General features: G+C 45.0%; 1 protein-coding gene across 1 annotated transcript in view; it reads right to left on the reverse strand.

The window, feature by feature from the left end:
• The window catches only part of VTA1 (vesicle trafficking 1), a 192,781-nt gene that overhangs the window by 65,330 nt on the left and 100,456 nt on the right, over window positions 1-26,995 (reverse strand). The window contains exon 3 of the mRNA XM_066595977.1: window positions 14,401-14,528. Within this exon, the coding sequence (XP_066452074.1) occupies window positions 14,401-14,528 (128 nt within the window). The remainder of the gene's footprint in view (window positions 1-14,400; window positions 14,529-26,995) is intronic.

Raw genomic sequence — 26,995 nt, forward strand, 5'->3', positions numbered from 1 at the left:
CTACAGCTGTTAAAAGCTGAAAGTATCCAAATTTTCTCTCTTACATATTGGAGCATTTTATACTATACAAATGTTGCACTGGTTGACTGTGTCATGTAATCCTCGGCTCAATTTCAAAAACTCAGCAATGGCTCTCCAACAGTGAGTGCTGCGTGTGCCCTGCTTTATGAAAAGAGTCCAACTGACTGACCGTGCGTTGACTGACAGGGTGTTGGCTAAGTATTAAAAGGGGAAAAAAAGCATTCCCACCTCCCTATTCCCTGTCCTATAAGCACGATTAGTTTATGGCACTGATAGGAAGTGATAGATTCCCTTTAACCCCTTTAGTGGCACGCCCAGAAAATCTTCACTAATAATAAACCTACAGAAAAAACTATAGACCTGCGCTACTTGAAATATCGAATAAATTATGCATGTCTCAATAATCAGTGTTTCCAATAGAGACAAACAAAAACACTGTTTTTATTGTAAGCAAACAAATAAAAGAAAAGAGGTAGCAACCTCTTCAATTAAATATATAAAAATACTTGCGGGATCCTTATACATGCAACGCGTTTCGGCGCAATATACGCCTTTCTCAAGCATGCTTGAGAAAGGCGTATATTGCGCCGAAACGCGTTGCATGTATAAGGATCCCGCAAGTATTTTTATATATTTAATTGAAGAGGTTGCTACCTCTTTTCTTTTATTTGTTTGCTTACAATAAAAACAGTGTTTTTGTTTGTCTCTATTGGAAACACTGATTATTGAGACATGCATAATTTATTCGATATTTCAAGTAGCGCAGGTCTATAGTTTTTTCTGTAGTTTCTTTTGACTTATCCGACCTCTTAGGAGGAACGGAGTTATACTGTGACCCGCAGCTCTCCAGAAAGTTTTGGATCGTTCTTCTTATTTAATCTGTTTTTTGGTACACCCTGGATAAAATAATTCTTACGAGCACACCAGGATGTTAGGTGCAGGCATAACCACCTGAGGGTGATATGCCTTGCACCAGGTGAGTTACCACACGAGCACCATTGTGGTATTATACATAGCTGTTGGCGCTCTCCGTGACCCCTATTCTCTTCTAATAATAAACCTGCCACTGAAGGGGTTAAAGGAGTTGCCCAAAATAGAATGTTATTTTACAAATGGGTCCACCACAGTTGAAAATAAGCCTCCACTCACATCTCTCCCGGCTCTCCGCATGTCCTGTGCCAAACGCTCCGAGTCTCCCCTGTGATGTACTGCTTACAGGCTGCAGCAGCCCGCTTATGGGATATCACTAGCTCTTGCATTCAATCACAGAGCTCAGCAATCCATCACTGAGCTCTGGGATTGGCTACAACAACCTGTAAACACAGCATAACAGGGGAGACCCAGAGCTGTCGGCATGAGACACGGGGGAGCTGGGAGAGTATGAGCTTGTTTATTCATTTCTGCCATTGGAGACAAATTTTAAACCCCTTTAGTGACAAGTTTAGGTAGTCTTCAGCACATTTCAACATTGATTTTTAAGAGATTTTCCGGGCGTGCCACTAAAGGGGTTAATGGTAGAAAGTAAATCTGTGCTTTCAACTAAGCTGAAAAAGCACTCATTATTCAGTCTACATATGCTAAAAACCTAAAAGACAGGAAAGAAAAAACCCAAACTCCCAGACAGTCAGATTTTTTCAAGGTCACTTCATATTTTAGTGTTATGTGCCTACACAAATAGGAGACCACATTGGTGTTAATAGATGGCTATTTATACAGAATGAGCTTCATACACCATTTCCTCCCCTGCTTCAATCAGCAGTTCCAGATGTGTGACCTACAAACAACATCATATGAAAGAGTGGTGCTTAATCGCAGAGACTTCATTATCCCATGCAAGACCACAAACCAGGACACAAATAGCCAGTGCTCAGGGGAGTAATAAGCAGCAACCGACAAGCTGTGTTCAAGGGATGTTGTGCCGCAGGTTTAGATACATTAATGAAAGGGGGAGTGAAAATATTTCAACTTATGTGACCATTTCCTTTTTATTTTTTATAGAAAATGTTGGAATATCCCACTTATAGATGGCTAAAAATTGAAGATGAAAAACTTCCTTCCGCGCTCGTGTTGTCGGCGTTAAACAATCTTATATTGGAGAAAATCCCATGGGATCCAAATTCCAAATAGTAGTTTATTCGATATTACTTTATATTGTCATCAATGACAAATGACATAACAAAAGCAGTCTAAAGTGCAACACGTTTCGGCGTTCAAATGACGCCCTTCTAAAGCATATATAAAACAACAATGTCCTTATATATACAGCATACCTCATGAGATACTGTGGAGCAGATGGCTGTTGGTGTGGCGCCAAGCGTCTGTTGGCAATTCGTTAATGTCAAAGTGCGGCTAATTCTGACCCCACAGTGACCTAGACCATGCAGCGCATGCGTTCCACTGGTACAGCGCACGCGCTTTCACCTCACATACTCCTGTAGTGTGGATATTGAAAATAACTCCACGAATGTGTGGTAGAATCCGAAACGCTCTGCGTTGATTCCTTATCACAGCGCATGCATGGTTATATTAAAAACGTTCCATTGAGCTCCATATCGAAGGAAGCTTCCCATATCGGGCGGCTACACTCATTATTGGTGCTTATTACAGCCACATCTCATATTAAATTTATGTATTGTTTTTTACTCCCCAAAAGAATAAAGAATATTGGATAGCAATCATGAATAAATAGTAATATATATATATATATATATATATATATATATCACATATTCAGAGAAATAGGCCATCATGGACTACAGCTTAAATATATAATACCCAATCTTTGATTTTAAAAGAAAAAAAGGCTAAGTTTGATAGCGTCAGCTTATAATAGGGCTCTTAATGAACCAAGCCATAACAGTAACGAGCCACACATGGATCATAAAAATAAATTAAAAAGCATTATTAAGAGAGATGAGCGAGCACCAAAATGCTCGGGTGCTCGTTACTCGGGATGAAATTTTCGCAATGCTCGAGGGTTCGTTTCGAGTAACGAACCCTATTGAAGTCAATGGGCAACTCGAGCATTTTTGTATATCGCCGATGCTCGCTAAGGATTCCATTTGTGAAAATCGGGGCAATTCAAGAAAGTGATAGGAACGACACAGCAACGGATAGGGCAGGCGAGGAGCTACATGTTGGGCTGCATCTCAAGTTCACAGGTCCCACTATTAAGCCACAATAGCGGCAAGAGTGCCCCCCCCCCCAACAACTTTTACTTCTGAAAAGCCCTCATTAGCAATGCATACCTTAGCTAAGCACCACACTACCTCCAACAAAGCACAATCACTGCCTGCATGACACTCCGCTGCCACTTCTTCTGGGTAACATGCTGCCCAACACCCCCCCCCCCCCCCCGCACGACGCAGTGTCCACAGCGCGCACCAAAGTGTCCCTGCGCAGCCTTCAGCTGCACTCATGCCACACGACCCTCATGTCTATTTATAAGTGCATCTGCCATGAGGAGGAATCGCAGGCACACACTGCAGAGGGTTGGCACGGCTAGGCAGCGACCCTCTATAAAAGGGGCGGGGCGATAGCCCACAATGCTGTACAGAAGCAATGAGAAATATAATCCTGTGCCACCGCCATCAGGAGCTGCACACGTGGGCATAGCAATGGGGAACCTATGTGCCACACACTATTCATTCTGTCAAGGTGTCTGCATGCCCCAGTCAGAAAGCGGTTTTTTATAAATAGTCACAGGCAGGTACAACTCCGCAATGGGAATTCCGTGTGCACCCACAGCATGGGTGGCTCCCTGGAACCCACCGGCTGTACATAAATGTATCCCATTGCAGTGCCCATCACAGCTGAGGTAACATCCGATTAAATGCAGGTGGGCTTCGGCCCACACTGCATGCCCCAGTCAGACTGGGGTTCTTTAGAAGTAGACATATGCAGTTACAACTCCCTGTGGACCCACAGCATGGGTGGGTGCCAGGAAGCCACCGGCGGTACATAAATATATCCCATTGCATATCACAGCTGATGTAACGTCAGCTTTAATGCAGGTGGGCAAAAAATTAATTGGATTACACTGTAGGCGAGGGCCCCAAAAAATTGGTGTACCAACAGTACTAATGTACGTCAGAAATATTGTCCATGCCCAACCAAGAGGGCAGGTGAAGCCCATTAATCGCTTTGGTTAATGTGGCTTAATTGGTAACTAGGCCTGGAGGCAGTCCAGTTAAAATAAAAATTGGTTCAGGTGGAAGTTTCAACACTTTAATGAGCATTGAAAGGTATAAAAATTGTTTACAAAAATTATATGACTGAGCCTTGTGGGCCTAAGAAAAATTGCCCGTTCGGCGTGATTACGTGAGGTTTCAGGAGGAGGAGCAGGAGGAGGAGGATGAATAGAATACACAGATTGATGAAGCAAAAAGGTCCCCGTTTTTGATGGTGATAGAGAACGATGCTTCCATCCGCGGGTGCAGCCTACGTATTGCTTAGGTATCGCTGCTGTCCGCTGGTGGAGAAGAGAAGTCTGGGGAAATCCAGGCTTTGTTCATCTTGATGAGTGTAAGCCTGTCGGCACTGTCGGTTGACAGGCAAGTACGCTTATCTGTGATGATTCCCCCAGCCGCACTAAACACCCTCTCTGACAAGACGCTAGCCGCAGGACAAGCAAGCACCTCCAGGGCATACAGTGCGAGTTCAGGCCACGTGTCCAGCTTCGACACCCAGTAGTTGTAGGGGGCAGAGGCATCACCGAGAACGGTCGTGCGATCGGCTACGTACTCCCTCACCATCCTTTTACAGTGCTCCCGCCAACTCAGCCTTGACTGGGGAGCGGTGACAGAGTCTTGCTGGGGAGCCATAAAGCTGGCAAAGGCCTTGGAGAATGTTCCCCTGCCTGCGCTGTACATGCTGCCTGATCTCTGCACCTCCCCTGCTACCTGGCCCTCGGAACTGCACCTTCTGCCACTAGCGCTGTCGGATGGGACTGTTACCATCAGTTTGTCCGCCAGGGTCCTGTGGTATAGCATCACTCTCGAACCCCTTTCCTCTTCGGGTATGAGAGTGGAAAGGTTCTCCTTATACCGTGGGTCGAGCAGTGTGTACACCCAGTAATCCGTAGTGGCCAGAATGCGTGTAACGCGAGGGTCTCGAGAAAGACATCCTAACATGAAGTCAGCCATGTGTGCCAGGGTACCTGTACGCAACACATGGCTGTCCTCACTAGGAAGATCACTTTCAGGATCCTCCTCCTCCTCCGGCCATACACGCTGAAAGGATGACAGGCAAGCAGCATGGGTACCCTCAGCAGTGGGCCAAGCTGTCTCTTCCCCCTCCTCCTCATGATCCTCCCCCTCCTCCTCAGCGCACTGAGATATAGACATGAGGGTGCTCTGACTATCCAGCGACATACTGTCTTCCCCCGCCTCCGTTTCCAAGCGCAAAGCGTCTGCCTTTATGCTTTGCAGGGAACTTCTCAAGAGGCATAGCAGAGGAATGGTGACGCTAATGATTGCAGCATCCCCGCTCACCATCTGGGTAGACTCCTCAAAGTTTCCAAGGACCTGGCAGATGGCTGCCAACCAGGCCCACTCTTCTGTAAAGAATTGAGGAGGCTGACTCCCACTACGCCGCCCATGTTGGAGTTGGTATTCCACTACAGCTCTACGCTGCTCATAGAGCCTGGCCAACATGTGGAGCGTAGAGTTCCACCGTGTGGGCACGCCGCACAGCAGTCGGTGCACTGGCAGATTAAACCGATGTTGCAGGGTCCGCAGGGTGGCAGCGTCCGTCTTGGACTTGCGGAAATGTGCGATGACCCGGCGCACCTTTCTGAGCAGGTATGACAAGTGTGGGTAGCTTTTCAGAAAGCGCTGAACCACCAAATTAAAGACATGGGCCAGGCATGGCACGTGCGTGAGGCTGCCGAGCTGCAGAGCCGCCACCAGGTTACGGCCGTTGTCACACACGACCATGCCCGGTTGGAGGCTCAGCGGCGAAAGCCAGCGGTCGGTCTGCTCTGTCAGACCCTGCAGCAGTTCGCGGGCCGTGTGCCTCTTCTCTCCTAAGCTGAGTAGTTTCAGCACGGCCTGCTGACGCTTGCCCACCGCTGTGCTGCCACGCCGCGCGACACCGACTGCTGGCGACGTGCTGCTGCTGACACATCTTGATTGCGAGACAGAGGTTGCGTTGGAGGAGGAGGAGGAGGAGGAGGAGGAGGAGGAGGAGGGTGGTTTAGTGGAGGAAGCATACACGGTCGCAGATACCAGCACCGAGCTGGGGCCTGCAATTCTGGGGGTGGGTAGGACGTGAGTGGTCCCAGGCTCTGACTCTGTCCCAGCCTCCACTAAATTCACCCAATGTGCCGTCAGGGAGATATAGTGGCCCTGCCCGCCTGTGCTTGTCCACGTGTCCGTTGTTAGGTGGACCTTGGCAGTAACCGCGTTGGTGAGGGCGCGTACAATGTTGCGGGAGACGTGGTCGTGCAGGGCTGGGACGGCACATCGGGAAAAGTAGTGGCAACTGGGAACCGAGTAGCGCGGGGCCGCCGCCATCATGCTTTTGAAAGCCTCCGTTTCCACAAGCCTATACGGCAGCATCTCCAGGCTGATCAATTTGGCTATGTGCACGTTTAACGCTTGAGCGTGCGGGTGTGTGGCGGCGTACTTGCGCTTGCGCTCAAACAGTTGCGCTAGTGACGTCTGGACGCTGCGCTGAGAGACATTGCTGGATGGGGCCGAGGACAGCGGAGGTGAGGGTGTGGGTGCAGGCCGGTAGGCACTCGTGCCTGTGTCCTCAGAGGGGGGTTGGATCTCAGTGGCAGGTTGGGGCACAGGGGGAGAGGCAGTGGTGCAAACCGGAGGCAGTGAACGGCCTTCGTCCCACCTTGTGGGGTGCTTGGCCATCATATGCCTGCGCATGCTGGTGGTGGTGGCTCCCCAGCTGATCTTGGCGCAAAAAAGGTTGCACACCACTGTTCGTCGGTCGTCAGGCGTCTCTGTGAAAAACTGCCACACCTTAGAGCACCTTGGCCTCTGCAGGGTGGCATGGCGCGAGGGGGCGCTTTGGGAAACAGTTAATGGATTATTCGGTCTGGCCCTGCCTCTACCCCTGGCCACCGCACTGGCTCGGCCTGTGCCCACACCCTGACTTGGGCCTCCGCGTCCTCGCCCGCGTCCATGTCCTCTAGGCCTACCCCTACCCCTCAGCATGCTGTATTACCAGTAGTGCAGAAACAGAACGCTGTAATTAAATGTGCCGCTTATTGGCCTGTGGTTGGAGACTGACTTCCCTTACGGAACGCACAGCAGAGGCAGGAAAGAATTTTGCGCAAGCCTGCTGTAACACTTAGCTGGCTGTGTATGAATTAGGACAACTACCCCCAGCAGAGACCCAGTACACTTGTGGACAGTATTACAGCGGTGATGTAAGAGGCAACACAGAGGCAGGAAAGAATTTTGCGCAAGCCTGCTGTAACACTTAGCTGGCTGCGTATGAATTAGGACAACTACCCCCAGCAGAGACCCAGTACACTTGTGGACAGGAATACAGCGGTGATGTAAGAGGCAACACAGAGGAAGGAAAGAATTTTGCGCAAGCCTGCTGTAACACTTAGCTGGCTGCGCATGAATTAGGACAACTACCCCCAGCAGAGACCCAGTACACTGAGGATGGTCACAGGCAGCCCAAATAGATTTTTTTTTCCCAAATGTTTTTGGAAAGGCCCACTGCCTATATACACTAAATATGTCTTCTGTCCCTGCCTCACCACTACTGGCCCTGGACAATGTAAAGTTACTGCAGGACGCAATGCTCTGCACGGCCGATATACAAAAAAAAAAATGTGCAACACTGCAAAAAGCAGCCTCCACACTACTGCACACGGTTAGATGTGGCCCTAAGAAGGACCGTTGGGGTTCTTGAAGCCTAAAATAACTCCTAACGCTCTCCCTATAGCAGCTCCAGCATCAGCAGCACTTTCCCTGAGCTATGTCAGATTGCATCTGTGGCGAGCCGCGGGAGGGGCCGATTTATATACTCGGGTGACACCGGATCTCACCAGCCACTCACTGCAGGGGGGTGGTATAGGGCTTGAACGTCGCAGGGGGAAGTTGTAATGCCTTCCCTGTCTTTCTATTGGCCACAAAAGCGCGCTAACGTCTCAGAGATTAAAGTGAAAGTAACTCGAACATTGCGTGGTACTCGTCTTGAGTAACGAGCATCTCGAACACGCTAATACTCGAACGAGTATCAAGCTCGGACGAGTACGTTCGCTCATCTCTAATTATTAATGATTTTAATAAAAATATCCTTTTTATTACTAAATATAACTCTCAATTCAGTCAAATTGAGAGTATTTTAAAGAATTAGGATATTCTTTAAAAAGATCCATTTTTACAAAAGGAAATTCAGGAAAAAACAAAAATTATCTATCGCCGGAATAAAACTTTACAAAATACCCTTGCCCCCTTTAACCCTATTAAAAAATTTCAAGAACCTTTGGGAAAAAAATTGACAGTGGGTGTTTATCGTTGTGGCGGAAAACACTGCAAGTGCTGCTCCGCAATCACACAGAGAAGAGAAATTTACAGCAAACAAGAATCAAAAAACAGTCAAAATCAATCAATTTTTGAATTGTAGTTCTCGATTTGTAATTTATTTGATAGAATGCCCCTGTGGGTTGCAATACATTGGGCGCACGACCAAAACCCTGAGTTCCCGCTTGAATCAACATAGATTAAACATCTCCACGGGATTTATGAAGCATACTGTCTCACGCCATTTTTCAGAGGAACACAATAGAGATTTAAAATGACCCCTTTAGAATACATTGCTTCACGTTCTCTCTCTAAATTACGTGCTAGAGAGAGGTTTTGGATCTACAGAATGAACACTTTGGTACCTTGTGGTCTCAACGAAAGTTTAGAAAAAGTATATTGAAGTGCATTTAGGAATATATTGGTATTGTCATTCAATATGGCTGATCACGTTTTATAAGGGGACTGGGTGGTTTTATAAGAGGTTTTAGACATATAATGAATTTCCATGTAAAATTCACATTACAATTTATTTTATAATTATATCTTTATATGGTGTAATATATTTACATGATACATGTGATGTATACATTTAAGCTGTAGTCCATGATAGTCTTTTTTTTTTTTTTTACATATTCAGAAAAACAAAGGATATGACAGTACTACCCAATGGAAATATATCCCAATAGAAATATATAGGTGCACATTAAACCATGGCTGCATCATACAATCGAAGCAGAAACCAATAAATGGCAACAGCACACAAAATACATTTACTATCAGAGGTATACATACCTATAATCAATACTCTAACCACATTAAATAATGCAAGATTCTTGGTATATAATTTGATCAAATTACATTAGTCCATCTACCAACATCCAGGTGACCAAACTCTCAGATGGCTCCCATCTTTCTAATATATGTGTGTATATTATATTTATATTTTCACTATCCACTCTATAGGAGTATGTGAGGTGAATGGTGCATGCGCTTTACAGGTGGAACTCACGGCTTTCCACCTGTCAGGACGCATGGGCAGCATGGTCTAGGTCCCTGCAGGGTCAGAACAAGGCTGCCTGACCACGGGCGAATGTTCATTGCATTACCCGCGGCGATAGTCTGGCTGCTGGTAACACAGTGAACGCTTTCCATAGCGCTGCTATGGAAAGCGCAGCCACGGCGTCCACGAGGGGAGACTCATAGCGATTCTCCACTCATAGGAGTTCTGTTAGATAGGCTCACCGCAGAGAACGGACAGCTTTCCCCCCTGCTCCCCCGGAGCGGAATATCGCTAGCGATATTCTACAACGGCCGTGGACAGGGTGCCTTAGCCACACTTAGATGACGTCAACGAAATGCCGACAGACACTCGGCGCCACAGCAACAGCCATCTGCTCCACAGTATCTCATGAGTTATGCTGTATATATAAGGACATTGCTGTTTTTAGATATATATGCTTGAGAAGGGCGTCATTTGAACGCCGAAACGTGTTGCACTTTAGACTGTTTTTGTTATGTCATTTGTCATTGATGACAATATAGAGTAATATCAAATAAACTACTATTTGGAATTTGGATCCCAAGAGATTTTCTCCAATAAAAGGTTGTTTAAGTTTTTCATCTTCACTTTTTGGCACATTTTCCCCAGTCATCCATTTTGGGGTACCCTTATCTGCTGGTCTCCTGCCTGTGAAGGATCTTTGGAGGACCTAAGCACATATTACAAGCTTGCTGTTCCCTGAGGGGTCCCACTTTGCACCCGGTGAGTCCATTCATTTGTGTATAGTCCATATTTGGAGGCGCAGACGGCTCTACTCTACTTAGAGATTGCTGCATTATCTTGGTCTAAAAGACGTTGGATCGCCAATTAAGACATCAAGATCAATAGTGCTTCCACCCCAGTAAAAGCATGCAGCCTGTTATGGTACTGTAGAAAGCAAACTATTTCTACAATAGACAATATAATTACCAGCAGTAAATAGTGCTGCTTCAATGGCTTCAATTTTGAACACATAACATGTATGTCGGTTGAACCCACTGATTTCCGCAGGACTAGCTGACTGTCTAATGTGTGTGTTCCAGCCTTCTCACAATGGCAGATGCCTGGTCTTTAAAGTTCCTGAGCCAGGAGAAACCAAGTGGCATAGCTGTCAGCTGAATGAGCATGTAATGGAAGGTCTAAAATACCTACAAATGTAACAAAAATGGTCAAAACAAAATCTCGCCCCTGGTAAGAGTTATCATTTTGCTACAAAACTCAGCATGCAGTTCCATCTCAGGCAGATATACAAATGATTATAGTTGTGGTGTGATTAGATGAATGGTCTTGTAAGAGTGGCTCTACCCTTGGCCTATAAAAGGCTCTCAGAGGCTCCCTGTACGTAGTGACCACCTCTTCCACTTGTGTAGAGCTTGTTGACCACTAGACGCCTCTACGACGGATAGAAGAGATATCACCCCGTTACCACAGTGTGAGGGGGAAGCGCATTATAGGGATGTGGGAAGCTGGATGGTCGTATCAACAAACTGTCAACCAGTTCTGACCAGGTGTTGTTGAGACTAGTATTCAAGAGGGTACACAACCTGTTCGGGCTTAAGACACCCTCGACAGACCACCTGTAGAGAGGATTATCTGATTATCCAACAAATGCAAGCAGCTCCAACTGTTTCTTTGTTCGTCATCTAGAGATAGGTGGCGCCATCATTACAGGCCTCGTGTCTGTCGGAACCATTTCCAGGTGCCTGCCTGAAGGACATTTGGCCTAACAGCACCCATTATGTGTATGACTTTTGACACCTACCATTTGCAGTGCTTTTGTGAACTGGAAGTTGAACACTATCGAGTAGAACAGAGCTGATTTCAAAGATGAATCCAGGTTTAATTTGGGCAGTGACCATGGCCGTGTTAGTGTCCGGATACCTCGGGGTGAGCGCCTCAATCCTGCCTTTGCTGTGAAGCGGCACACTGCTCCCCCTGTTGGTGTGATGGTCTGCGTGCCCACTGCATATGTCAGTAGGCCACCCCTTGTAGTGGTACAAGGAACAATAACAGCTCAGTGATATTTTCAGGACATCCTGCAATCACTTGTGTTCTTCTCATGGCGGTTTCAAAGAGGCATTTTCCAGCAGGATAATGTTTGGCCGCACACACAAGGATGTCACAGGAATGTCCCCACAACATTGTCACACTTCTGTGGCTGCCCGGTCACCAGGTTTATCCCTAATAGAACATGTATGGAACCCATGTGGGACATCAACTTCACAGCATACGAGTTTGCACAATCTCGAGGCCCAATTACAACAAATGTGGAATTATATGCTGCAGGATACCATACGGAACATGTATGCCTCCATGCCTGCCCGTATCCAAAGTACAGTTGGCCCACATCACATCTTGCATCCAAGTTAGAGGTGATATAACAGGGTACTAAAGCCTCTATGCTCTCCCGTATCACATCTTGTATCTAAGCTAGAGGCGGCCCAACCGGATACTAGAGCTTCTATGCTTGCCTGTATTACATCTTGTATCCAAGCTAGAGGCGGCATAACAGGGTACTAAGGCCTCTATGCTTGCCCATATTACATCTTGTATACAAGCTAGCGGCGGTACAACAGGGTACTAGGGCCTCCTATCAAATGTTAGTGCTCTACAATAAATTCTCCTTTTGCTCTAATATTATAATCACTTATATCAACATTACAATCACATACAGAAAGTTTCATTCCATCCGACGACTCATACGCTTGAATTTGTTTTTTTGACAATGAGTATTTGCTGCAGATTTTCATGCACAAAAAAAATTCACAGCAGAATCAAGTAGCAGCAAAGTGGATGCAAAAACTTTCCGTTCAAGGACTGATCTGCAGTGTTCATTTTGACATGTACAATCTTTCTGCAGATTTTTCCCCACCATTTGCAATGATTAGGGTGAAGTTGGAAACAAATCTTCCACGAAATCTGCATGCAACACATGCAAGGTTTGTGGCGAAATCTCCTGGCAATTTCGCAGCAGAAACATCCACTGTGCGTGTCAATAGTTGTCAATAGTTCTGCAATATATATATTTTTTAAATATGCAACATACTGGGACTGCTGAAAGGGGTTTTCTGCCCTTTAATAATTGATGACCTATCCTCTGAACAGGTTATCAGTAGTTGATAGACGGGGGTCCACTACTTGGGATCTCTGTCCATCATCTGATCATCCTGCCTGCTATCCAGGGCAGCGGGCTGATTGTAGCCGTCATCAGCGGACAAGGGAGGAAAGCGGGAGCGCCGGCTTCACCCTCACTGAAATCAATGGGAGCGCCATACTGCTCTTCAACTTCCTGTTCCTCTCCTAGTCAGTATGTCACATCCAGTGAAGCAGGAAGAGGAATAGCAGGACGGCGCTCCCGTTGATTTCAATGGGAGTTAAGCCAGTGCTCCCTCTTACCTTGCTGTCCACTAATGATGTCCAGCCCGATGCCCTGACAGTGGGCTGGCTGGGCAGCTGATAGATGGAGATTCCGAGTGGCAGACCCCCGTCCATCAACTACTAATGACTAGAGATGAGCGAACGTGTCCGTTACGGACACATCCGCACCCGGACACCGGCTTTAGCGAACACTGCAGTGTTCGCGCGTAAGTGTCCGGGTGCCGCCGGGGGGCGGGGAGATGCGCGGCGGCGCGGGCGGCAGTAGCGGGGAACAGGGGGGAGCCCTCTCTCTCTCCCTCTCCCCCCCACTCCCCGCCGCACCCCCCCGCGCTGCCACGGCGGCCCCCGAACTTTTTCGCCCGAACACCGAGGTGTTCGCAAAGTTCGGTGTTCGGGCGAAAAAGGGCCGGGGCCGAACGTGTTCGCTCATCTCTACTAATGACCTATCTGGAGTATAGGTCATCAATTGAAAATAGGGCAGACAACCCATTTAACATAGCTCATTTGCCAGCATGTAGTTAAAGAATTACCGTGAGCTGCAAAGCTAAACAATTTAATCAATATGCCATATTTCTAGATAAATTAAAGAATCCTAGTTTCTTTGTAATGCACTTAATATATTTTTGTTTGTAGTATAAAATTCTAAGAGAAAATCAGATTGAATAAAATGTTCTTTGTTTTCATTGTTCTCTTTATTCTACTTACAGTGTTCAGCGCTGACCTTCTCTAGTTGTTTACTTTAATTTGGTTTCACCAAGTTGTGTGGATGTGACAACTATTGGCACTTGAACCCATAGCTTCTCCTTCATTCGAATTAGAAAATAGAACTGGTGTTGTGCCGTATAAAATTGGCATGTCTTATTAAAAAAAAAAAAAATACGGAATTGGTGGACATGTGGGCACCTTTCCATTGTGAGATTTAAACTGGCATGGGTTGAGGGCACCTGCTGTATGACCCCCTGTATGGGAACCCATGGGTACGGCTGAGCTTCGCCACCAAGCTGCCCAATTCATTACAACGGCTGATGCTCTCACTCTCAGAAGACACAATGCAGATATTGTAGCGATCATCTGAGAAGTTGGCCTAAGGAGGACAGTGTGCCTAGTGAAGTATGAAGAACCACTAAAGGCTCTACATTATTTTATAGGTGGATATAAAATTCTACATCTAAATGTAAACAAACTTGATAAAATAAGTAAATTACTGCACCTATGAAAGTACTGCTGGACCTTAAAGGAGAACAGCCTGTGACTTTTATTGTGTGACAGTCCTTCGTCCATCACTCTGCACAACTTAATCCAATAATCTGTCAGATCAGTCCCTAGAATGCTGGATTATCAAATTTTACTTAGGCCTAATTACTATTATAGCCAAGAGATTACTACAGCAATAAATCCCGAAATCTGTAGTGAGTAGGTAGGATAAAGCAGTAATGGTGTATAGATATGTCTAGGTCTTACTTGTGGAATCTCCCAGCTCGGTCCTCGTTGTCCGCATACAGGAACATTTTCAGTGCATAATTCTCCACATGGGCGCTGCCAACAATCTCCTGAGTAATGGAGTCACAATCCCCGAGCTGCTTCTTTAGCTGCATGAAATTATGGAACAAAGTTGTTTTAATGGCAACCTATTAATGTTTCTATTAAACACAACAAAGCAGAAAGTAGCAAAATAGCACAGAGTAAAAGAAAAATATTTTTTACATTTTTTTTTTTTTAAAGATAAACCTATAACATCACAACACATTTGCGTTCTTAGGGCTCACTCGCACCTGCATTTGCCATTTCAATTTTAATTCCATCTGGCAGTTCTGCTTCAATTTTTCCCCTTATTGAATTAAATGGCTCTCCAAAAAAACGATACACTTTCGATTTGGTTCCATTATGATTTTGTTTTATAAATGGAACAAATAGCGCCACAGACTGTGCCATTTGTTCCATTTAAAAAAACAGAACCCTAACTAATAATAATAGTTGTGTGCAAAAGGCCCTAAGTTTTATTTAGGCTGGGGTCACATGGGACGGAATTTCAGCGGAATTCTCACGGAATAGCTACACAGAGAAACCGCGAGAATTCCACAGGTAAAGCGCAGCTTCAAAACCTTTAGCCACGGATTTTGTAGCGGTTTCGCTGTCTGCATTCCGCTGCGGCTTTCTCTCCTCATCGAGAGGAGAGAAGCCGCTGCAGAAAAGAGAAAAGAATTGACATGCTGCGGATTCCGTGCGGCAGGTCAGTTTTCATGCGGCTTGGCAGCAGCTGATTGGCTGCAGCGTGTGGACGAGATTTTTGCAAAATCTCGTCCACTTTGCTGGCTAATTTTGGGATTAGGAATTACCGTGCGGACTTTCCACGTGGAAATTCCGTGGCAATTCCGCTCCGTGTGAACCCAGCCTTAAGTAGCCTTGCACACGGTAAATATTACCCTGATTTGGCAGAGAATGATTATTTGCCACTTTGCACAAACACAGTTTTTAACCCCCTTTTTTTTCCTTTTCATTTGTCCTTCTTTGGTCAGTTTAGCAGAACATGTTGGTAGTTAGATGGTTTGCATGAACAGCCCATCAGACGATCTAAGCTTTGTGTGTACGAGTGGCTTTAGTAGTACAAATTCATGATACATTTAACCCCTTAGTGACCAAGCCTGTTTGCGCCTTAATGACCAGGCCAAATTTTGCAAATTTGACATGTGTCACTTTAACATGGAAAAACACCAGAAAGGTTTTGCATATCCAAGCGATTCTGACATTGTTTTTTCGCCACATGTTGTGCTTCATTTAGGCGGAAAAAATAGACCGATAGAAATTGTGTTTATTTATTAAAAGCGCCAAAATTGGGAAAATTTTGAAAAAAATCGTCATTTTTTCACATTTCCAACTGCAATATCTTAAATATGTGCAAACATAATATAGAAATTTTTGCTAAGATTTATATTTCCACCCGTTTACTTTATTTTGGGCGCACATTGGAAAAACTTTCGTTTTTTTTTTAACTATTTAGGAGACGTACAAATTTAACATTACTTTTTAGCATTTTGAGGAACACTTTGTTTTCCTATACCAAGCTGAGATTGGAAAGGCTCATGAGTGTCAGAATAATAGATACCCGCCCAAATGACCTCATTTTAAAAACTACACCCCTTAGTGTATTCACTGAGGGGTGTCATGAGTATTTTGACTCCACAGTTTTTTTTCAGGAATTAATTCAATTTAGAGGAGAAAAAGTAAAATTTCATATTTTTGCAAATCTGTCATTTTAAAGACATATTTTTTTCCTATAGTTTACATGAAAATCAGGATTTACACCCCAAAATGGATACCCCTATTTCTCCTGTGTTCAGAAATATACCCATTGTGGCCCTATTGTTATATCTGAGTCCACAACGGGGCCCAAAATGAAAGGAGTAGTCAGTGTCTTTCAAAACAGAAATTTTGCTTGAAGTCCTTTTAGGCCCCATAGCACACATGTAGAGTTCTTGAGCGCCCAAAACCATAGAAAACCCCCACAAATGACCCCATTTTGAAAACTAGACCCCTTAAGGAATTTATCTAGGGGTGTACTGCATATTTTGACCCCACAGTTTTTGAATGAATTCAAACCAAGCAAAAGGAAAAAATTGTGATTTTCGTTTTTTAGGCAATTCTGTCATTTTAAAAACAGCTTTTTTTGTACAGCACACATATGAAGGAAGACTTGCACCCAAAAATGGATACCCCTGTTTGTCCCGTGTTCAGAGACATACCCATTGTGGCCCTAATCTTATGTCTGGATACACAACGGAGCCCAAAATGAAAGGAGCGACCGGTGGCTTTCGGAACACAAATTTTGCTTGAAGTCCTTTTAGGCCCCATTGCCCACTTGTAGAGTTCTTGAGCGCCCAAAACCATAGACAACCCCCACAAATGACCCCATTTTGAAAACTAGACTCCTTAACGAATTTATCTAGGGGTGTACTGCGTATTTTGACCCCACAGTTTTTGAATAAATTCAAGCAAAGCAAAAGGAAAAAATTTGGATTTTTGTTTTTTTGGCAATTCTGTCATTTTAAAAACAGCTTTTTTTGTACAGCACACATATGAAGGAAGACTTACACCCCAAAATGGATACCCCTGTTTGTGCTGTTTTCAGAAATATACCCATTGTGGCCCTAATCTTATGTCCGCATGCACAACGGGGCCCAAAATAAAAGGAGTAATCGGTGGCTTTCAGAACATAGATTTTGCTTGAAGTCCTTTTAGGCCCCATTGCCCACTTGTAGAGTTCTTGAGCGCCCAAAACCATATAGAACCCCCACAAATGACCCCATTTTGAAAACTAGACCCCTTAACGAATTTATCTAGGGATGTACTGCATATTTTGACCCCACAGTTTTTGAATAAATTCAAGCAAAGCAAAAGGAAAAAAATAATATTGTGTCAATTTAAAAACAGTTTTTTTTGTACAGTGTACATAGGAATGAAGACTTTCACCCCAAAATGGATACCCCCATTTGTCCCGTGTTCAAAAACATGCCCATTGTGGCCCTAATAGACTTACAGGACCCATGGCTAGGCCTACAATGAAAGGAATACCCGTTGGATTTCAGGGTACTACTGAATAAATTTCAGGCCCCATTGCCCACTTATAGAGCCATTGAGCGGCCAAAACTATAAAGAACCCCCTCAAATGACCCCATTTTGAAAACTAGACCCCTTAACGAATTCATCTAGGGGTGTACTGCGTATTTTGACCCCACAGTATTTGAATGAATCTAAGCAAAGCAGAAGGAAAAAGTAACGATTTTCAATTTTTTTGGCAATTTTTTCAATTTAAAAACAGTTTTTTTGTACAGTGCACATAGGAATGAAGACGTTCACCCCAAAATGGATACCCCCGTTTGTCCCGAGTTTAGAAACATACCCATTGTGGCCCTAATCTACTTACAGGACGCATGGCAAGGCCTATAAAGGACGGAACACCTGTTGGATTTTAGGGCACAACTGAATAAATTCCAGGCCCCATTGCTTATTTGTACAGAATAAAGATTGACTCCCTAAAAATTCCCCCCCTCCGCGCCGTTTTTGGCGTTCGCAAATCTTAGATAAAAGTAAAAATGTGAACTGTGTAGTATTTCCGAAGACAGGGGTAATTACGGAGGCTGGTTGGAATGGGCCCATGGGGCAATAAAACCGGGTATCCCCCCTCCTCCTCTCATGCTTTTTGGGGGTATTTCATGACCTCAGTGACGGGTATGGGGTGTAAAAAGTGGGGTTCCGTGAGTCTCCGTAAGCTTGATGAGGTGCGACGGTCTCACACAGAAGGCGCTCAACAAGGTGCTCCTGGAACTGCAGGAAGGCGAGCGTTCCCGGGGCTTCTTGTAAAATACGTATCACAGGTAGCGGTCTGAATAACACCGGGCTCACGCGGGTGCAGGCGGAATCCGCTTGCGGAGGCCCACAGCGGATCCCATCTGGGATCCCGGCTGTGACCCTGCGTACGGCTGCGTAATGTACTGCGCATAACTGCCTACTCACACAGGCGGTCATGCACAGTACACCTTTGTTTGTATTTCCCGCACCATCGCTTAGCGATGACGCGGGCACCCGCAGCCCGTATACAATGTAGTTGCGTATGGGCAGCGGGTATATCCACGACCATGGAGCACAATAGGCTCTATGTTGCCGATATCCGCAGTAAAATAGAACCTGCTGCGTTCTCTTTTCTGCGAGTGGATTACGCAATTCCGACCCGCTAATGTGAGCGAATTGTGTAATCCAATGCGATTGATCTGCGTAATACCGTGGATCAGAAGCATGCAGAATCCGTAATTCCTATCCGGTCATGTGAGACCGGCCTAAGGTAGATCGCTACCTTTTTATCACGTGACCGGGGACCGCTCAACGAGGCCACCCGTCACTGCTCCAGGCTCTCTGTGACCGTTGGTCGCTGGGAGCAAGAAGATTTTAAATTTCCTGGGCTCCCTGACTCCTGCGCATGTGTCCGGCTTTTTGCCGGCAATCGCATGTGCAGAATCCTGGAAGGTCCACGGAGGAAGATCGCGTCGGGATTCAAATACGCAGGCCTCCGGTAAAAAGTTTTATCTCCTCTCACCGATCGCATCAGTGAGGGGAGATGAAACTTCAAATTTTTTTTTTTACTTTTACGTGATCGGCATTATTGGATAATGGCGAACACGTGACCAGGAACCGCTCACCGCGGACCCCCATTAAATCTCCATGCTCTTGGCTACGTTTTGTAGCCAGGAGTAGGGAGAATTTAAATTATCCTGGCAATCCACAGCTTTTGCGCATGCGCCCGCCATTTTGGCGACGGGCGCGTGTGCAGAAGCTGTGGTAAGGTCCGCGGATAAATCTGGGGGCCTTAGGTACGTACTTTCATCCTCCCTCACGGATATGATCCATGAGGGGAGATGAAACGTACGCTTTTTAAACTTTTAAAAACTTTTTTTTACTTTTTTTTTTACTTTATTACACTTTTTTTTTCACTTTACATGATCACTGTCATCCATTGGATGACAGTGATCATGTCCCCGGTATAATCTCTCTGCTCCTAGCTACACATGGCAGCCAGGAGCAGAGGGATTTTAAATTCCCCGGGGCTCGAGCCCGTCTGTGCAGGCGCCCGATGTCAATCATCGGGCGCGCATGCGCAGACGGGGATTCGGGTCCCGGGACATCGGGACACCGCTGAGGACTGGGGGTGAGTATTTTCACCTCCCCTCATGGATCCGATCCATGAGGGGAGGTGAAACTGACTTTTTAAAAACTTTTTTTTAACTTTTTCGCGATCGCCGCTAACCATTGGATAACGGCGATCGCGGTACCGGGGACCGCTCACCGCAGTCCCCGCTGACATCTCCTGCCTCCCGGCTACCTACAGGAGCCGGGAGCCAGGAGATTTTAAATCTCCCGCGCCGCCGGGCCTTCTGCGCATGCGGTGACGTAATGCCGCCTGGCGCGCATGCGCAGAAGACCGGCTTCGGGCCCCGGAGCGGCAGGAGAGCGGGGAGCAGCGTGCCGGACCTGGGTGAGTAATTTCAGCTGCTCCGATGGATCCGATCCATCAGAGCAGCTGAATCTTTAACTTTTGTGTACTTTTATTTACTTTTTTTGCGATCGGCGCTATCCATTGCATAGCGCCGATCGCAATGCCGGGGGGGTGTCCGAACAGCCCGGGATGACAGCTCCATGCTGTCAGCTACCTGCGGACACCGACAGCATGGAGCTGTCACGTCCACAGCCCGAGGGGCATTATTCTCTGCAGGAAGCATGTTTTTACGTCCTCAGAGAATAGAGCCCACTTCGGGAGGACGTAAAAACACTATGGGCTGGTCGTTAAGGGGTTAAACATCCAAATAATCTGAATAGCATACCGGTATGAATACCTAAATATATATACAAAAACGTACAACATAAAATCACAGGACAAATCCATCTACAGCAACTTGTTGATGGTTTCCAACTCCATCCTGAGTTGTTCCAACACTAGTAAAACAAAAAAGTAACAAAGGTACAAACAGCTAGACTGTAGTATTTAACTAGATAGCAAATGCAAACTGCAAGTGGAGTTTCAATTTGCCTAAAAAGTTTTGAGAACACCCAGAGGCATCAAGTCTTCTGAACTCAAGAGTTATGCAACAAGTGATGGTATAATTCCTCCGCTGGTCAACCTACTGGAAGGCAGCTTGCCTACGAGTCAGTATCTGACTTTTTAAAAGACCTTGCAACGTCACTAGCAATGTACCGTTAGGCCAGATTCACATGATCATATTCGCGCACGTATTTGCTCACCAAAAATTTGCGTAAGCAATACGCAGAAAATCGAACCAATTGATTTCAGTGGGTTCATTCACATGTGCCTATTTGGGGTGTGCAATTCTGTTGCACAAAAAAACATTGCTCTATTTTATGCTCAAAAAGTACAGTAAAAAACGAAACAAAAAAAAATGCAGTTGCATGCAGAAATTTGCGATGCCCAAATTTGCAAAAACACAGCGCAAATGCACTCGCAACTATGCACACACTCATGTGAATCAAGTCTAAGACAAACCAGAATTACTCAAGTACAGCCGTTTTGGGTGTTCTTCCCCCTTAATCAGTGTACATTAGTGTTCTGGTTGACAAGGTGAAAGGCCATCAATATGAGTCCAAGACGATAAGGCAACATTCCCCCGAACTCAAATCAGATTCCCTTTAGACCATGACGTCACCATATTTTTGCACCCCTCTCTGAGGGTACCATAAAGTAGTGCCTGTCATAAGGATTACAGTGATATTCTTGCTGTGTGGATCTGTGCAGTATTTTGGAAAAACTTACATTTTATTAGTAGGCGCCAGACCAGAACTAGTCCTGCATATTCATGAGCTGCAGCCTAGCCACACCCACCCTGCCCTCCAGCCAATGATTGGCATCTTTCTCTCTATGAACAGTAATAGGCTGGCAGCTGTCAATCATTGGCTGGAGGGCAGGGTGGGTGCAGCGCATGAATATCCAAGACTACTTTTAAGTAGTCCTCCATGTGTTGCTATTGATGCAAGTTTCTCCAAAACTTCTGCACAGATCCACACAGCAGACCTATCATGGTAATCAGTGTGACTGCCACTACCTCGTGCTGCCCTCAGAGAGGGGGGCAAAAAGAAGGTGACAGGGTCTCTTTAAACATACAACCACCAGTTAGCATTGTAGATAGCACCTTCATACATTTGTCCCCAATTGATTTAGATGAGTAGCAAGACCAGTATCACATTCACAAATTAGTACCATATAATAACATCGTGTGTTACTCAGTGTTAAACAGAAGCTTATTCCCTACAGTAGCCTTTGGGATAAAAGTGGGTGAACTGCCCTGACCGGTTTCGTAACCCAAAGATTAAATAGACTGCTGTTTCAGTAATTGAAAGACTTCTTTAGAAAGATGCGGTCTCAGAATACAAGAGGCCTTGGATTTCCTAATAAAATAAAAAAAAGGGCAAATAACAGCAGCACAGTTACAACAGGTGGACTTAGAGCTCATAAATGGCCTTACTGTTCACCGCAGAGGAAATCTCCAGTTATTCCACAGAAAACAAAAAACAGGATTATCGCACATCACACTGGCCTTCAGTTTCTACACTGCCAAAAGACTGTAAAAAGGGGCTTTCAGTAATGGACGGCTCATGTTTTTCTATTCAGTTTACATGAGCAAAAATTAATCTTGCAGACTAGACATTTACTATATTAAAACCTTTGGCACCTTTTTCTACAAAACACATAGCTGCATGGCCAAACTGATGACTACTCAGTACTTCAGAGCAAATTACCCACACAGTATGGCCACTTCCTATTTGCAATGTTTATAAGACAACCATGCGTTAAGGCCCATTTACACGCGACAATTATTGCTCAGAATTCTTTCAAGTGAACAAATTTGCACGATAATCGTTATGTGTAACGTGCTTTAAGTAGAATTCCCTCAGTCTCTGAACATATTTAGGGGAGGGGTGATTGCTTACCTTTCTAAAACACAGTGACTGCTTGTCTAATCATGAGGCTTAAAGGGGTTGTCTCGCGGCAGCAAGTGGGGTTATACACTTCTGTATGGCCATATTAATGCACTTTGTAATATACATCGTGCATTAAATATGAGCCATACAGAAGTTATTCACTTACCTGCTCCGTTGCTGGCGTCCCCGTCGCCATGCCTCCGTCTAATTTCGCTGGCTTCTTGCTTTTTTAGACGCGCTTGCGCTGTGCGGTCTTCTGCCTGGTGAATGGGGCCGCTCGTGCCGGAGAGCTGGTCACCGCGTCGTCATCGTAGCTCCGCCCCGTCACGCGTGCCGATTCCAGCCAATCAGGAGGCTGGAATCGGCAATGGAACGCAAGGAAGGAGAAGATTAAGAAGCTGCAGATGCTGATGCAGGTAAGTGCAATGTGCTTTTTAAAAACTAACAAATGCTTTCTTTTTCACAGGGCATAATGCAGGGGTCCATTAAAAAAAAAAAAAAACGCTTTCGCCGCGAGACAACCCCTTTAAGAAAACCCTGCTGGCCAAAGATTCCTCACATAAACACATGTCCACCTGAGCAAACAAAATATACAGAAATTACTTTAGCTAATGAGGGAAATGGACAGGATTTAAAACGATTATCTGAACATTTAAATGCTCAGCATTTCAATGCAAAAAAGTCATAAATTCGTTCAGTCATTCGTTCGTTCAAATGATAATCGTTGTGTGTAAATGGGGCTTTAAACATGGTTCATAGGGTGGCTAAGCAACTATACGATTGTTCAAAAAGAAGCTCTTTAACCCCTTGAGTGGCACGCCCGGAAATTTTTCGGGACGAGCTCCACTGCCCATAGCGATATAGCCCGGAAGATTTCCGGGCTATGTTTCACTATGGTAGCTGCAGAGCACAATGCCATAAGCTGTGGCAGTGTGCTCTGCCTGCACAGACCCACACAGAGCAGTTCAGGACTTTGAAAAACAGAAGCACGAAGATATTGAGGATCTGCCGGCAATCTCCGGCTTCTAAATTCAAAGTCCTGCACTGCATTGTTTACAGGTTGCCATAGAGACCTTCGGCTTGTCAGAAGCAAGCCGATGGTCTCTGTGGCAGGGAGAGCTGATGCTTGGCTGTCAGAGGACAGTCAGGTACCAGCTCTTACAGCAGAGATCAGAGAAAACCTCCGATCTCTGCTGTATTAACCCTTTAAATGCTGCAGTCTATGTGACTGCAGCATGTAAAGGGCTGTCGGCATCGGACCTCCGGAATGTAATCAGGGGGTCCTGATGGGTCTCTGTGGAAGTCCCCTAAAGGGACAAAAAATTTTTAAAAAAGTTAAAAAATTATACAAAAAATTAAAAACGCTTGTCTCCCTTTACTTTGTAAAAAATTAAAAATAAAATTACACATGTGGTATCCCTGCGTCGTAATGACCCAGAGAAGGAAGTTAGTACATTATTTAATCCCTTAATGACACGGACCCTTTTTTCTTCCCCCCCCCCCCCATTTCTTTTTTTCCTCCCTCCATTTAAAAAATCATAACTCCTTCATTTATTCATCGACGTCGCTTGTACTGGAAAACTTTTACAAAATTCTAAGTGGAGTAAAATTAAAAAAAAAAAAAAGAGATTCCTCCATCTTTCAGTGCGTTTTATTTCTACAGCGCACAAACTGCAACAAAAATGACAGATGGCAAGGGGCAGGGAGGAGGGAAGGGGGTGACAGTTTAGCAAACACGCTGCTAAATACAGTATGGGCCACCAAACAGCTGAGCTTAAAAGCTGCATCTCCTCTTCTCCCCTGTATAGTGTATCTTCAAGAGGGGCTGAGAAGACTGAGTAGTTCTTGGTCTGTGGTATATAGTAGATCACGATAGGTTGCTACTCTGGGACTACAAAGATAGTGAATGATAACACTGCAGATACCAATAGCTGTGTCTATCCACGTGAAGGACTCAAATACCAAGGTTATAATTACTCTTCATCCCAAAGATTAGCTGTCATCTCCTAAAGCCCTCCATGCAGCTTGAGAGCTCCATCCTAGAAGGCAACTAGGTTAAATACATTGCTAGTCCAGAAGAGGAAAGGGCGGAGCCTAACGCTACGCTGCTCGTTCATGATAGGCTTACTATTCAGCCTGCCAGGAACTGAAGAGGGTGGTATTAGGATCCGGCTCTCTCAACTATGCTCCCTCTGGTCCAAAAGATGCATTCCGCCCATTATAGTTACATTTTAGGATGGGTTTCTCACGCTGCATGGACAGCAGCCATGTTTCCTCAATTCCTGTACAACCTGTTTAAGATCTGTTTTCTATTACCATTACTTCTGGAAAATCAATTAAATTCAGTCTCTGTAATCAGAGAGCTCGAGTACTTGTTTCAGATGAAGAATATTACCAAGCAATTCCCTTACTATGATTTTTGCCTGATCCCTCTTTAGAAGGCAAGAGTCATCAAGCTATATAAAAGAACTGGATTTCATAAATCTTGTGCATCCCATCCAGGCAAAAATTCAAGCAGAGATTAATTAAAGCACATTTAAGACATAACTCTTTCCACTAAGCCACTCCATTTCCCTATAAGCCATACTCCCCTTGTCTAGTGCGGCGCAAAAAGTGTCTAAAAACTCAACACAGCATTTTTGTTTATTGCAAATAGAGCCAGAATACTGCTGCATTCTGCTTAATAAATCTCACTATTGTTCACATAGTAAAAGCTCTGGAGAGAAGAGATGAAGTGGAAGAGAATACTCATAATTACAGAAAAAAAATAGGATAAGGCTGACTGCACACGAACACAATTCGCTGGGTAACACCAACATGTGACAGTTGACAATTGTGTACTTGCTGTGGGCCGCCAATTGCCATGAACTATATTGGCATTTATACGCACCAAGACAGAACATGCTGAAATCTTTATTGCGTGCAATATGTGTGATTGGCAGAACAGGAGCCTATGGCAGATTGGTACAGCCACGCGTGGAAAACGCTGTAACAAAACGATCGTGTGAAGGAGCCCTAATGGAGAACATTTGTTATGCCTTTGGATTACAATACCATAATATTATAAAGGAATAAGGAGGATATCATTGGTAGATGGGGATAGTAGATTCTGCATTTGTCATATATTTAATCTTCTTTTCAGAAGAACGGGTTCATATGAGTTCAAAATGTAAAAGTACCCCTTTTTACAAATCTCTGTTCAAAATAAGGAACACACCAAATGCCCTGTGAAATGTTGGTGGTATATTACATAAAAACTGCATAAACCGTTCAGTAGCTAGTGTGACATACTAACTTCTCAGCCAAACCAATACATGATTGACAGGCTAAAAACATTATCTTGTGACAATGGCATCTGTCAAGAGGTGTGATATATATTAGGGCGTTATTACACAAGCCCTAATTTAGCATTTTCCTGACAACTGCCAGGCGTCAGCTGTGAGTGCAGGTGCTACCCAGCAATTAGCGCAATTAACCTGTACCAGCGTTAATTGCTGGGCATCACCTACGCTCACAGGTGCCACCCAGCAATTGTCGGGAAAACGTGAGGCCAAGTCTACCGCTAACACTCGTATAATTAATTGCTGAAGTTGATGTACTGGAAGCAGGAAAAATGGGCAAGTGTAGGGATCTCGGCAACTTTGACAAGGGCTAACTTGAGATGGGTAGGTGACTGGGTGAGAACATATTCAAAACTGCATGTCTTGTTGGGTGTTCCTGGAAGTCAGTAAGTAACAAATTCAGTGGAAAGAAAGTGTAATCACTGAGGAAGGTATTATGTGCTTGTTACATTAGGATACATTTATACATAAAGGACACCATGATGTTTTGAAACATTTTATAGGAACATGTTAATCCAGCCTAGTACCGTAGAACTGCAGAACTTGATTTGATTGTCATCTAGTTACAGAAAAGCTTGTCATGCATTTGTATCTTTTAAGTTAGTGTTTTCATATCAGTTGATAGATGTATTGCATCCTGGATCGCAGTGCTAAAAATTCCACCCCTAGAAGTTGTCGGCATTTTGTTAGAAAACCGGCATGCAGTTCCCGCTAAGACAGATCTGAAAATTATGAGAGTTGTGGAGTGATTAGATTAATACTCGTGTCACCTGAGGCCCTAAAAGCGGTTTCCCGCCTTGGCCTATAAAAGGCTCTAAGAGGCTCCTTGTGTGCAGTGACCTCTTCTTCCGCTTGTGTAGAGCTTGTTGACCACTAGACGCCTCTGCCATGAAATCCAAATTGCCACCCCACCTGGGCCGCTCTGACCTGACTGTTAGGAGGTGTTGGGACCAGTAGATGTGTGAGGGCACACAAGGTTACTGGGCTCAAGACACCCTCGAGAGACCACCAGTAGAGAACCATTTCCAGGAGCTTGGCTGAAGGACATTTGGTCTCATGGCAGCCATTATTTCTACTGCCTTTGACACCTACCCACCATCATTGCCTACATTTGCAATGGTGTCGTGAATGATAAAACTGAACTGGTACCGAGTGGAACTGGCTTGTCTTCAGCGATGAATCCACGTTTAGTTTGGGCACGGACGACAGCCATGTTTGTGTTTGAACAACTCGGA

This window comes from Eleutherodactylus coqui, chromosome 3 (assembly GCF_035609145.1).
Source record: "Eleutherodactylus coqui strain aEleCoq1 chromosome 3, aEleCoq1.hap1, whole genome shotgun sequence".
NCBI classification, from domain to species: domain Eukaryota; kingdom Metazoa; phylum Chordata; class Amphibia; order Anura; family Eleutherodactylidae; genus Eleutherodactylus; species Eleutherodactylus coqui.